Raw genomic sequence first — 13,986 nt, 5'->3', positions numbered from 1 at the left:
CATTTTAGATGATAAATGAAGAAGTGTACACCACAACGTGCTGTGCAGTAGGGCATCCTTTCATCAAGCAGCCCAACTCCCACACGTATGTCCATGAGCTGGTACTGCGCCATTTCTTTCGCTTTATGCTTTTTGTGTATTCTCCATTTTAGCACTAACAAGCTGGTTTTAGCTGACTGCACTATGGAGTCGCAAGGTGAAACATCATGTTTTCGTTCATAATAGGAGAGGAGAACATCACCTCGAAAGATTGATTGGAAGATGAAAACTATGCAAATGTTGGAGCAACTACAAGACTCTACGTGGAAGAAGAAATCTGAGAATCTCATGTAGAAAGTTATCAGCTGGGAAAAGAAGAACCAGAGTGATGGTACCCAAATGGGGTAGGAGATATATAATTTTATATCTAAATGTATATTCATATACACAGTTTTCAAAAATGTTTGCATTTAGGTAAATTCATATTTTAACTTAATTTTCTAAGGATGTTTTGAAATATTCTTGCTTAAATTATTTTATGTATATGATACAGTAACATTTTTATTATAAGGACAATAACATTGTACACACATAACATTGCATAAACACATATAGTTTTAAGTATATGTGATAAAAACAAAAACTTTGCAACATTTGACAACTAAAAGAATATTACTGAGGTTTAACACTATTGTTTTTTTTTATTGTCTTACAGCCATCTGCCTCCAAACAGAAAATTTTGTTTCCATTGTAAAAGGGTTTACTAATGCAGTTTCAGAAAGTGCATACTTTTGCTTGAGCAAATCACACATTACTTTCATACTTGCCTTTTGATGAATTATAAATACATTATAATGAATAATAAATACATGATAATGAATTATAAATAAACAATGTATTACTTTACAGTACTCACTTCGCTTCTTGTAAAAATTTTATTTTCAATTCCTGAGGAAGATCTTCTTTACAAGTTTTAACAGCCACAGGAGTTTTATCCTTTAATGTGCCCTTATATACTTCACCAAAATTTCCCTGAAAATACAAACACATGCTTTGCTTGTGGTGTTAGACTGTAATACATTTTTTTTTTTTTGGCCAAATAGTACCCTGCTAGGTTCATTCAGAATTTTGAGTGGAAAAAAAAAAAAAAAACTGGTCACGCTATTACTACAGCCTGACCCAACACAATCAGGAGGAGCTTTTAATCCTACGAGAAAACTGGAAAGGAACAGAAATGGAGTTCAATTGAAAAAGAAAATATGTCAAAATAAAAGCTAAAGTTGATGCTATAAGTTTCATTCCATCTACTTCATATACCTTTCTTAAATTCCATATCTGATTCGTTTAAGATTTATGTTAGTGTTTAGAAATAAAAATCCTGAAGGGTATGTGCAATGACTGATGCATACAATTGCAGTTAGTTGAAGAATAAGAAACATTAGTAGGACCTGGGCCCCTGGGCCCGTTTGTGTGGTGGGCCCTGGGGGTAGTGATCCCTACAGGATGCCCAGGGCATCAATGGCACCAGGGGAAGCTCACTGGCTACCCAGGGTCATGCTTATGGAGGCTTGGTGTGTTGGCTTGCAGGGGTATGGTGATGGCACAGGTGAGGGTGTGTGGGGGCCTGGGGTCTCATGTCTAGGATTGGTGGACTGACCAATTGTTCTTGTATCAGAGCTGAGCCTCCTCAGTGGAAAGGATAGAGAAGTGGACAGCTGGCCCAAATGCATGTGGAAGATATGGCAGCCCATTGGGGCCTGCAGAAGTCATCTGGTACCATAGCAGAGGAAGGAGGACAAACAAATTGGACAACTACCCCAGCCAAATGATGACAGCAAATACCTGTATGAATGGAGACTCTAAAGTAGACTATGTCAAGCAATGGACATTTTAAGGGGTTCCTCATCCTTGAATTGGTGAGATTGACAGCATTCGAAAATTAGTGAAATCACTTGGGCAGAACCCTCAGAGCAGGTGCCACACTGGGGACCCTGGGTTGTTATCAGGTGGTTGCTCGCCATCACCAGGTACTGGGGCACTTGGGAGGCTGGATATAGCTTCCCCTTAACTCTTCCCTTCCCCAGATACAGGAAGAAGAAATAGAAAACTTTGAAACAATGATCACACCCACTTTTCCTCAATCATTCCCATCCTGGGCACCTATGCAAGCATCATCAAAAATTTAAAAAAAATTTTTTTTAAATGAAATAAAGTTCAGTAGGAGAAAGGCAGCCAAGTCAGAGTAAAGAGGTGTGTTCAACTTCAAAATCTCAAGCTACGGTCATAGGCTTCTCAGTGTCTGAAAATACCACAGAGAGTAAGGCCTTCCTCCAATGTCAATGTCACACATAATGAATGGAATGTTACTTAACATTTGAACCTGTAACCTTACTCAATGGTGGGAACCCATTTTCATATTAAATGCAACTATTTACAGTATACTTAAAAAGAGAAAAAAACATTAAAATCATATGTAAAGACACATTAGTATGATGGAAACACTCTCCCTCCAATGGGGGAAACGCTACCTAATCTCCAGGCCCATTTCCTGCACCCCTCATATGTGATGACATTGTTGATAGTGCCAAAAGGATGTCTCTCATTTTTAATACCTATTATCCCTTTATATCTTTGCAATGGCTTCTGCTCTACAGAGTAGGACTTGGTGCATCCTAGCTTTCTCAAAATTTTGACCATTCATTCTAAAAGTATTTCAACTCTATCAATTGTTGGTCAAGGGGGAATCTCCAGTCAAAAGAGTGCTTCCTCTGATCACCCCTTCTCCATCCAAAGTGGTCTGAGGAAGCGTCAGACAATCCTACACACTCCTTGATTCAACAGGGAAAATTCCAGCTCTGGGCACTGAGCTTATTTATGTCCATGGGAACAGATTTCACTATGCCTCTTTTTTCTTTTCATGGCAGTCACCACAGGACCTCAGTGAATCCCTGCCTCTCCCTTTCCCAACCTGGTGTAATACTTATCTGGACCTGAGATAATATTTCCAATAACGTCATACATTGTAATTCTAGAAGAAACTTTAAAATCTCAACGAATACTTCAAAATCTCAATGAGTACTATTTCACTTTTTTTGGGTTATCATATATAACCAAACATAAATTTATTTAAACTTCTATTACTTCATAGTTTTTTTTCAAATCTCAGTACAATAGTCTTAGCTTTGCTGTGCTATAATGAAATCCTTTCGGCTATTAGTCCTTCCAGGAAAAAAAAAATATTTGTATTCTTTTTAAATTCATGAACTGCTTTTAAACGTTTCTAAGATTTCACATATCTAAGTAAGCATTATATAGCATTACCAACAAGTGTGGTATTATGGTATTCTATGTTAGTGTACAATTATCTTGCTTTGTGCTAGAATATACGAAACTATTTGAAGAAGCAGATTTGTAACATGCACAGCGTTTAGAAGCAGTTTTGGTTATTTAGCTCAGTGACCTGCATACCTTGCCCAGCAATTCTCCCAATATGACATCTTCATGATTGAGAATCCATTTCTTATCCTACAGAAAAAAAAATGTGATTTAGTTCAAAAGCACACTTTCTAAAAGAGGCATCTGAGTCAGCAGGAAAAACATACAAGGAATATTTCATCCAGACCATTCATTATACTGAAGGTGCTGCAAAATACTTGCAAGAAATGTTTCTACACAATAGGATATTAAGAGTTACCTTTGAGCAAGTTATATCAGAAATTTCAGTCTTCAAAATGATAGTAACCTATAGTCAGAACATAGCATATACTTCACACCTACCATAAGGCACAGCTATTCTGTCATTTTAAAAAGGAAATTTTCCCCCAATATATTAGTACACTGAGTTCTACAATGCAAAATTTCCGGTTCTAATTTGATCTTACAGAATTACTTTTCCACGCAAACCTTGTTACTGAAGAGCTAATTTTACCGCATATGTTTAAGATTTACAGATGTCTATGATGAAACATGTAGTCCCGTGTCTTTCTCAAGCAACTGCATGCAGCACAGTACAGCAGCGAACATCAAGTATGACAGAAGGATGCACACGCCCAGTGAGGCAAACCCAGCAACGCAAAAATGTGTCCCACTCTGTGATTTCAAGTACTTCCTACTATTTAGGAAACATTTTAACACGTGAAAAAGAAAATCTTTACTATTTAGCAACACAAGACTAAGATGTCGGAAGGGCAAATGCATATGAACGATAAATCAAAATAAGAAAAAATAAATGAAGCACGGAAAAGAAACAGGGAAGGAAGGAAAAAGGAAGAGAAGACGGAAAGCAAAGAGGAAACGGGAGGAGACGGGAGGGTAGAGTGAAGCAGGAGAGGGAAAGCCAAGGGGAAGAACCTAGAATGAAATAGCTCATCCTCTCTTCCTTTTATCAATTGGATTTTGTTGTTGTTATTGTTACAGTAATTCTCTCCCCTATGCCAGACTGAAATGTAATTCTAAAATAACTATGAATCAATTATTCATCCCTCTTGAAGTAAAAGGAACCCTGGTATGAAACACGCTGGGCAGACACTTGAAGAACGCACCTGCTTAGACATACAAATCTGACAGACAGGTGACATACTGATTTTTAAAATTCAGGTGTTTATATACGTATTATCTTTCTGTCTTAATACAAAGTTAAAGCTATAAATCTTCTAGCATAAAACACAGAAAAATACCTTCATGATAGCAACAATTTGTTAGGTACAAAAAGGACAAATTAAGCGAAGAATATGAACTCTTGACTATCAAAACTAATATTTATTCACCTGATTTACCATTTCTAAAATGAAAATGCAAGCTACAAAGTGAGAAAACACTTCTGCAATACTTCTACTTGATTTAAACAAGTATATGTAGAATATATGGGGAACATGTATACTTCAACAATACAATTTTAAGAAATTTTGCAAAAAAAAAAATATCTAACAAAGGAAATAGCTAAACAGTCTAAATCCCACCAAAAGATATGGTGGCGCAAGTGGTTAAGGTCCTTGCCTGACATACCCGGGATCCCATATGGGCGCCGGTTCTATCCCGGCAGCCCCACTTTCCTTCCGGCTCCCTGCCTGTGGCCTGGGAAAGCAGTTGAGGACAGCCCAAAGCTTTGGGACCCTGCACCCGCGTGGGAGACCCGGAAGAGGCTCCTGGCTTCAGACCGGCATAGTATCGGCCGTTGCGCTCACTTGGGGAGTGAATCATCGGATGGAATATCTTCCTCTCTGTCTCTCCTCTCTGTATATCCGCCTTTCCAATAAAAACATAATAAAAATAAATCTTAAAAAAAAGAATATAGCATAGCAAGCAAAAGTGTTATTTTGAAGTTATAAAATTGCTTTTGTTTTTGAGAGCTCTTCCACTTTGACAATTGTAAACAGGGTTGTTCATACCAGCTTTTCCACTTTAAATACCACTGGAATAAAAGGGAAAATGTAAATATAAAAATACAATTTATACAAGGGCACAGCATTTTCATAAAAAAAAAAAGACTCAGTTCAATCTCATTTATTTCCACCAGATAATATATTTGCTTTTCCCATAGTAACTCTTCACTAATTTCTGTCAAAAAAAAATCATCATTACAGTGTTTTTCCACTTTCATGAAAATGCTGTGCCCTTGTAAATTATAATTTGTAAATTAGTAGAAATAATATAGGCATAAACTACTGAAAATAAATGAAAATAAAACCTAATCACAGCTTTAGAATGTTAAAACCTAAATTTTGGAATTTTCCCTCACAAAAGTAGTCATTTCTATAAAGTAACAGGTGAGCCCCTGGGCAGGGCTGCAGGCAGCCAGCCAGCATTTCAGGCCACAGGAATGATTGGCCTTCTTGGTGGACTGCCATAGGGTACAGATGGTCATTATGTATCATGCCAAATCAACAGCTATCAAACTTATTTTGGGCATTTTATATTTCTCCATAAAGTTATCATTCCAAGAGGTTTACAGTAGAGAGGGACATATTTGAAATTACTTCTCAGCCAGAGAAGTCAGAGTGGTTTAAATTAACAGTTGACTGAGAATCACAGCCACATTTCCAAAAAGAGAGATCACCTAAGGAAAATAACACCCACGCATTCCATTGGTAAGCCATTACTCCTGTGTCTTACCAAATCAAAATCAACAGACATATAGTTAAACATGTATATGCACATATTCACCTGGAGGAACTGCACAATGGAGATCAGTATCCCGAGAGGTAAAGATATACTGCAGTATGTATTTATTCTCCCGAATAAAAGGTGAACTCCTAATGCAACCGTTAAACATAATTTGACGACAGGATGCTGGAGTTTTTGCTGCTGTCTATACATATAGCGTCATGATGCACTTAAATAACAGCATGGTGGACTGGCGACTATTGCTGAAGGAATGTACTACAGTAAAGAGAGGAAAAGCATTGGCGGGTGAGGGGAATGGAGCGAATGGAAAGGGAAATCCCTGAGTCCATGGAACTGTATCACTAAAAATAAAAATTAAATGCCCCAGTGCAGTAGCATAATGGCTAAAGTCCTCACCTTGCATGTGCCCGGATCCCGTATGGGTGCTGGTTCATATACTGGATGCTCCATTTCCCATCCAGCTCCCTGTATAGGGCCTGGGAAAGTAGTCAAGGACAGCCCAAATTCTTGGGACCCTGCACCCATGTGGGAGATTCATGAAAAGCTCTTGGCTCCTGGCTTTGGATGGGCTCAGTTCTGGCCATCGTGGCCACTTGGGGAGTGATTGGCAGAGACTGTAAATTTTCTGCTGTCATACTGAGGAACCACTGCTGTCACTAGACTTCGTTGACACACAGGTGTTCCCACTGGCCTGCCTCATTACTCGCTCAGCCTGATTAGCGCATTTTCTCCACTTAAAATCTTAGCCATGCTACATTTTCACAGTCCAAAGATTACTCAGAATTTGAGCAGGTTTGTCATTAAAGTTATTAGGGTTGCTTTACAGGAAAAAAAAATCATTATTGACAAATATGGAAAGCAGTTTGCCTATCTGGATGGAATCCATTTGAGAAAAGCTTTTAGTAATTGGATAGTTGCTGTAAGGTTCTATAAATTAATCCTAAATAAACTCAAATGCATTCCTCCCAAATAATTCTTATTTAGGAAAAACTTCTCATCATGCTATTAAACATGTCATCACATTGGCAAGCTGCATAAAACAGCTCTTACATAGCAGTATGATTTACTTTTAAGAGTGTCATACCAGAAAGAACTTTAATTGGTTTTGTTAATTTATTTCTGTCCAATCTCTCTACTTCTATGTTAAACTAACATTTCTGCTAGCATGTTATTGATCGAACAGATCTTCAATTTCATATATAGTACATTTAAATATAATATACTTCTATATATCACTTTCTATAATAACTTTCTGTTTATGCACTAATATTTTCTAGCTCATTCTTCCATTTCCAAGCTAGGGCCAATAGTTACATCTGCTACAAAGGAAGAACAGCTGACACAAGGAAAAGAATACTGACACACTTTCTTTGCAGGAACTGGCAAATGAGCGACGATAAACAGCCACTGGACAAATATGTTCCTACAAGAAACATCGTCATCCATAACTACAACATCCTCTATCATACAATTATTCCCTGTTGCTGCTGAATTCAGTTTAATGAACAAGGTACAAGGCACAAGCATTTACTAAACGAAAAAGCAAAATTGTAATTTCTACTTTCTGGAGTTTATTATGAGAGCGAGAGAGATGAGGTAGTACCTAGACAGCAAAAAGGATTAGCTGACTTCTTCCTCAGCCTTAGCATGTAGGCCTGCTCCTCCTCATCCCATCACAACCTGGACAGCAGTGGAGCACAGCCCAGAGCCTTGGGACCCTGCACCGCCATGGGAGACTCAGAAGAAGCTCCTGGTTTCAGATTGGCTCAGCTCCAGCTGTTGCAGTGAAACAGTGGATGAAAAATCTTTCTGTTTCTTTTCTCTCTAGAATTCTGACTTTCCAATCAAAATAAATATTTTTTTTAAAAAAAATGAAAGTTTTAAAAATAAGTAAAAAATAATAGAAAACATAGATGATAAAATGCTTATGTCATGGTAGTACATGTTCATCTACTATCTGGCACTTCACAGTTGACCATTTCTTTATCAATGAACATTTACATCATCTCAAATTTAAAAAGCTCAAATACCTTTCCCACTATAGAATCCTCAAACTTCCTACCAAAAATGTTGCTGTAATTACAATTTCCTCTGGAGTGTCTTGCAAACAGTAACACTTACTCTACAGACTTATCCTTAAGATGATTTCTCAGCATGCTGAGAAACTACCTCTTGCTCCTGATGTCTGCAAAATCAGTTTTACTCTGGCTAAAACAATGTAAGAGCACACTCTCACATCTCATTTGATTCAAATGGGAAAAAAAAAAAAACCACAAACAGCATAATAAAAACTCAGTGGTGTTGCAGCTTAAACTTGCATCTGCTCCTGGAGCTTAGTTGTCTACTGTCCCTGATTCATTCTAACACATCTCCTGCCACCTTTGATCTCGATGGGCACAACAAAATCCTTCACCTTTGACTCTTTTGGTTATAGCCAGAACCTTTTTTTTTTTTTAGTTTAAAACATCTTATTAACATAAAGAACAGATTTCATGTATTTCATAGGTACAATATCTGTGGGAAATCTGCCTGGAGTTTCTGGCTCCTAGCTTTAGTTTATCTCAAATCTGACTATTGTAACTGTTTAAGGAGTGAACCAGAGGGTAGAAAATCAATCAATGAATCAGTCAATAGTTCTGTCTCCTTTCTTCTTTCCTTCCATCTTCTATCACTCTGACACCCTCTTATCCTTTCTCTCTGTCACTCTGTTTTTTAAAAAGAAAAAATGATTTTCATTTTATTTCATGAGCTTATGAATCCATTAAAAGAGTTGGTAATTATGTTAAATACATCCCTACACCATGCATTATTTTCTGACATTGTCATTTCTCCATTTCAACATTAAAACAAACATTCGGGAAGATTTCAGAGTTCCACACCAGAGCCCCTGTTTGACTCTTAGAAAAAAAGAATAGATTTAAGGCCTACAGTTAAAACTTATTCTGTAACACCAGCTATTTGCTAAAACCAAATGTACTAATTAAAATGATAAATAGATAGCATTGGTTACAGATTATGCACACACACGTGCACACATATCTCATATCTGCATCTTTTATGGTCTGACCATGAAGTGGGTATGAAATGTTTTGACATGCACGATGTTGATACGTAAAGTAACTACAATAAAACTATTCAAGATGGTATGGTGCAAACCAACTAGATATGAGTTTTTAGATGAATAGAGTAAACGAATTTCTTAACTATCGGTGATGAAAAAACAATAGCATGGTGGGCTGTACTGTTTTCATTTCATTCGTATTAAATTTTGAAGCTATTTTAATATATACTTAACCATGGGCTCTTAAGGAACAAAGGACATGTCAAAAACATTGAGACAATTTATCTGCTACACTAAGAACACATTTGGTTTGGTGAAACAACTGAAAACCATTGTGCTTAAAGTCTTCACAAAAACAATTCTACTTCCTACGTTGGTAATGCTGGCTGCAATAGCATAAAATCATAAAGCCGAGTTAGGAAAAAGCATCTGAGCCAAAAATTCACATGGGAATATAAAAGCTGAGGAAAATATAATTAATCTCTCTCGTACATTGAGTACCTACCCAGGAACGATTTCCAGCAAGCCAACTTTAATAACTGAAAAATTCTTTCCGTTCGTAAAACTGTAATATATAGTTATGACAATACTGATTTTCTTCCTCTGATCTAATAAACAAATGATTTAATAGCATATTTCTCTTTATTGTATAACAAAGAATGAAACCAAACATGGTTTTTGTTTCTTTCTGAAGTTCATTCTTTGGAAGATTAGCAAGTAAAAAAATTCACCTCCTTTTTGGGCCTGTGGTAGGTGGAGACAAGAGATGTGATTACAGAAAATTTTCTTAGACTAATTTAAAAATAAGTCTATTCTGCAAATGCTAACCTTGCCCAAAAGAATATTCAGAATTCATTTTAAAGTTTCTATAATAAAACTTAAGAATATTTCCAAACTGTACATTCTCAGCTTGTAATGACTATTTTCTTTGTCCGCTAAGTGTGTTCTACACTGAAGGTAGCTCAGGTTTGCCAAAGCAGCAAAGAAAATGTAAATAACCACATTCAGGACCATGCAAAGTCAGAGAGGAAGTCCCAAATGCAACATGACACAAGGGGGGAATGGGGCGGGGTGGATACAGGCAGTTTGATTTGGAACAGGGAGTGGAAAATGGCAGCAGCACATGACAATACTGATGGTGGAAGAAAATGCCAATCTCTAAGTGACAGCAACTCATTCAAAACTGAAACTCCAGAGAAACAAAGGCTTAATGCACAGCAGGAAGCCCCATTTCTGCTTTGAGATCCAGTGCTGCTCATGATCCCATCTCATTCTCAGCTTTCTCTCTCCTGCTTCCCCCAGGCTTCACACGCAGAGCCCACCCCAAGTCTTCCTCCATTCTGTTCATGCTTGTGCCACCTGTCACTTGGAAATTTATACTGTGTTTACCTGTCAGGTTCCACGGCAGTTGGGGAGTTTCCTGAGGGCAAAGACCTTCTCATCTGCCACTAACAGTCCAGCAACTATTAGAAAGCTGTCATATCACAGACCTGAAGTTAATGTGGCATGAATAAAAGAATGAACACATGTTCACTTCAACTATTGTTTAAAAAAACAATATCGAGCATCTGTCTTTCCATCTACAACTTAATTATTTTAATGTATCTAAAATTCAATTTTAAAAGCTGCTTGATGTCAAGAACAGATATCTCAAGAAACTGATACAGTCCTGTCTTAAAAAGCACTGAATGGCAAAAAGTTACAAACAGAAATGATGGTGCCACTGTGAAGACTGCAAAGGTGCTATCAGATTCTGCTTTGACAAAAACATTGTATTTTCATGTTTTGGGACCAAGAAGCTTATAAGATCATCTGCACACCAGCTGCGGGTGACTGTCCAAGCAGTCTTGTACACGTGCAAGTATTACACTGCTGGGAGAAAAGACGTCAACACCTGGTGGGCATTCTGGGTCTATTTAATGCCAGTGTGACAGCATAGCTGCTTACTCTATTTTTGTCTTTAAGACACGTGGAATAGGTGGGGAATGCTGGGCTAGGACATGCCACACTGGCCCCCAGGTGGGAGGGCTACAGATTGCCTAGGGAAGGGAGTTGGGGGACTTTAATCATTGGAATGGGAGCAGCTGAGGGAATCTTTGACAGGGAATAACATCTAGTGTCTTCCACAGACCTGGCCACTGCACTCGCAGTTAGGCAAGGAATCTGAGGTGGAGTGGTTTAGAGGGGGGAAACTAGAGAGCAGGTCTGGATCAGGCCAAGGCACCCACCCACATGCATGAGATCTGGGACTGGGAGCCAGCCTGGTAGGGAAACCTGAGAAACTTTCCTGCTAAGCCACAGCTCCCACTGGGAAGAACAATAGCCAGGCCATGGAGCAGGCCAGGTCAGGCAATGCTGCATCACTTGCTGGCATTTCTGTGAGCTGGGTCTTTGAGCAGGGCAGGCTGAGCCAGGCCTCAGCATCTACTGGCAAGCATGAGAGCCCGAATCAGACTAGGCTGCAGCACTAGCTGGTAAGTGCCAGGACTGGGTATGAGTCATATCAGGCTGGACCAAAGGTATCCCCTGGTAGGTGCAAGACAGGCAGTTAAGCAGACCTGGTAGGGGAACTGTGGGCACTCCCTTGCAGGGCTGTAATTCCCACTGGTAATCATGAGAGCCAGGGCTGCAGGAAGGCCAGGCTAGTCAGGGCAGCAACACTCATTGAAACACATGTGGGATGGGTTTGCGGGTAGGTTGGGCTGAGCTAAACTGCAGCATCCACATGTATGTATGAGAGCCAAATAGGATGAAGGACAGACTGGTCTTGGCTGCTGCATATGCTGGCATGCTCAAAAACCAGGGCTGGGGGCAATCTGGAGGGGCTATAGTGGTCAGCCTGATGAGGCTGCTCACCCACTGGTGTGCATCAAGACAAGGCTCTGGCAGGCTGAGCTGAACTAGGCCCCAGCAACCATTAGCTCAAGTGAGAGATAGGGCTGGGGGCAGAATTGGCCAGGCAGCTATCCAGCAGTATGTATGTTGTCTGGTGCAGGTGACAAAACAAACCTGACCCTGCATTAACTGACACACACAACAGTCAAGTGTTTGAGGTCATACCAGGTGATGCTTCTTGGGAGAGTCCATGACTGGACTGCTGGACTCAGTCCCTGGCCACAGAGAAAATCAGAGGATGTGTAGTGTATGTATCAGGACTGGTCCTCCCAGTGGCTGTTGCCTGTGCAGTGGACAGCTTGTGCAGATGCACATGGGGGACATAAAATCCAGGTCATCTATGCCAGCAGAAGACATCAAGTGCCTCATCAGAGGATGGAATGCAGAACAGATTGGACCACTTTCCTGGCCCAGATTTGCAACATGTTTCTGGGCCTGTGGATACACTAAGGTGGACCTGGTCAAGGAAGAGATCTTGGAAAGCTTTTCTCAGCCCTGGTACAACAAAGCCAATAATTCTTGGAACTATCAACACCACTCAAGTAATACCCTTGAACACTCTTCCCCTATATTGTGGTCTCTAAGTCCTCATCAAATAACCATCTGCCTTATCCCTGGGTGCTGATGTAGTTTGACAGCAAGGAGCAGCCAATCCCCCTCCCTCTATCAGAGACTGACATGGGTGTGCACCCCTGTCAAACATGTAAACAATACCAAAAACAAACCAAAATAAAAAATAGTCATAAATAAAAACAAAATTACATATGCAACAAGATTCAAGATCTATGTAACTGTCAAACAAAAAGGCAGCTTTTCCTATTTCTGGATTGAGTCTGACATTATTTCTGCAGACATAAATACCACACTGTCACTTTAACACCTACGAGGACATTTACAACAAAGTGTTCTTCAAAAATTAAAAAAGAAGAGATAACATGAAAGTCAGAAAATACATTTAACACTCCATTGCTGTTCTAATAACAGGCAATTTCCACTCCACATGTTCTGGAAAGTAAGAAATAAGTGTGTTGAGTATTCAGTGAGAATCTTTACTTCTAACAGCCCTTACTTTCCTCATTTTACTTTATTTCATTATTTATCATAATTCTCATAGTTTTCTTCAACATTTACAGTTACTGAATTTTTTTTTCTCTTCCTTCTTGGTAAAACCAAAAGAAAAAAGAAAAAGAATTCGTCATTTAAAGGAAATTATAATAGTTCTTAATTTCAGCCAGATCTCTACATCTACTTAGTGACCTTTCAAGGAAAAAATAAAGCACTTCAAACAAAACTCTCCAATAAGAAGTTTTATATGCACTGAAGATGTTTAAATAATGCTACCCAGGTCCTACACTTTGGAAAAGACTTAAAAGAGTAATAACAGATGAATAAAAGTTGCTGATTGTAAAAAAAAGTTTTTTCTCAGAACCACAGAACACAATAGTGGAAGGGGATGGAGAAAGGATTATATTGATAGTGGGATTTCAGATTTAGTTACAATAAATACATAAAACCTAACAGGTGCATACAAACTTATTTGTCAGTTGGAGGCAATATTTTTCTTGTCACAAAAAGCAAACTAAATATTACCAATTCTTTGCAGCCTGACTGTATTTAATCATTAAACCAGCTGTGCTGTAGTGATCATTATCTTGGCTAAGCATTTTCAGCAAATCTACAGCTTGGCCTGCACATAGTAATGCATGGTCCCTTCAACAAGAAGCACACAAAGACACTTCCACAATAAACGCGACACGATGAACTAAGTGCCCAGAATGCAGAGAGCAGTGGCTAATTGGATCAGTGCTGGGGGACTGAGGGTGGTTTCACCACTGCAGCAGGAAAGGATAAGAAGGCAACGGTGCAGAGAAGCAGCAGGAACTGGACAACTGAAGTGTGAATATCACTGTGGTTGTTAAGAAGAGAGG

The 13,986-nt window shown here is 38.9% G+C and overlaps 1 protein-coding gene across 2 annotated transcripts in view; it reads right to left on the bottom strand.

Moving 5' to 3' along the window:
• FER (FER tyrosine kinase) overlaps positions 1-13,986 on the bottom strand; it is a 214,098-nt gene that overhangs the window by 75,337 nt on the left and 124,775 nt on the right. For both annotated transcript variants that reach the window (XM_040986133.1, XM_040986134.1), the window contains 2 exons: positions 3,448-3,504; positions 896-1,011 (listed from right to left, as the gene is read on the bottom strand). In XM_040986133.1, the coding sequence (XP_040842067.1) occupies positions 896-1,011; positions 3,448-3,504 (173 nt within the window). The remainder of the gene's footprint in view (positions 1-895; positions 1,012-3,447; positions 3,505-13,986) is intronic.

The sequence above is a fragment of the Ochotona curzoniae genome, unplaced genomic scaffold (genome assembly GCF_017591425.1).
Source record: "Ochotona curzoniae isolate NIBS_2020 unplaced genomic scaffold, NIBS_Ocur_1.0 contig_4501, whole genome shotgun sequence".
NCBI classification, from domain to species: Eukaryota; Metazoa; Chordata; class Mammalia; order Lagomorpha; family Ochotonidae; genus Ochotona; species Ochotona curzoniae.
This window is presented reverse-complemented; position numbering and strand designations above follow the sequence as displayed.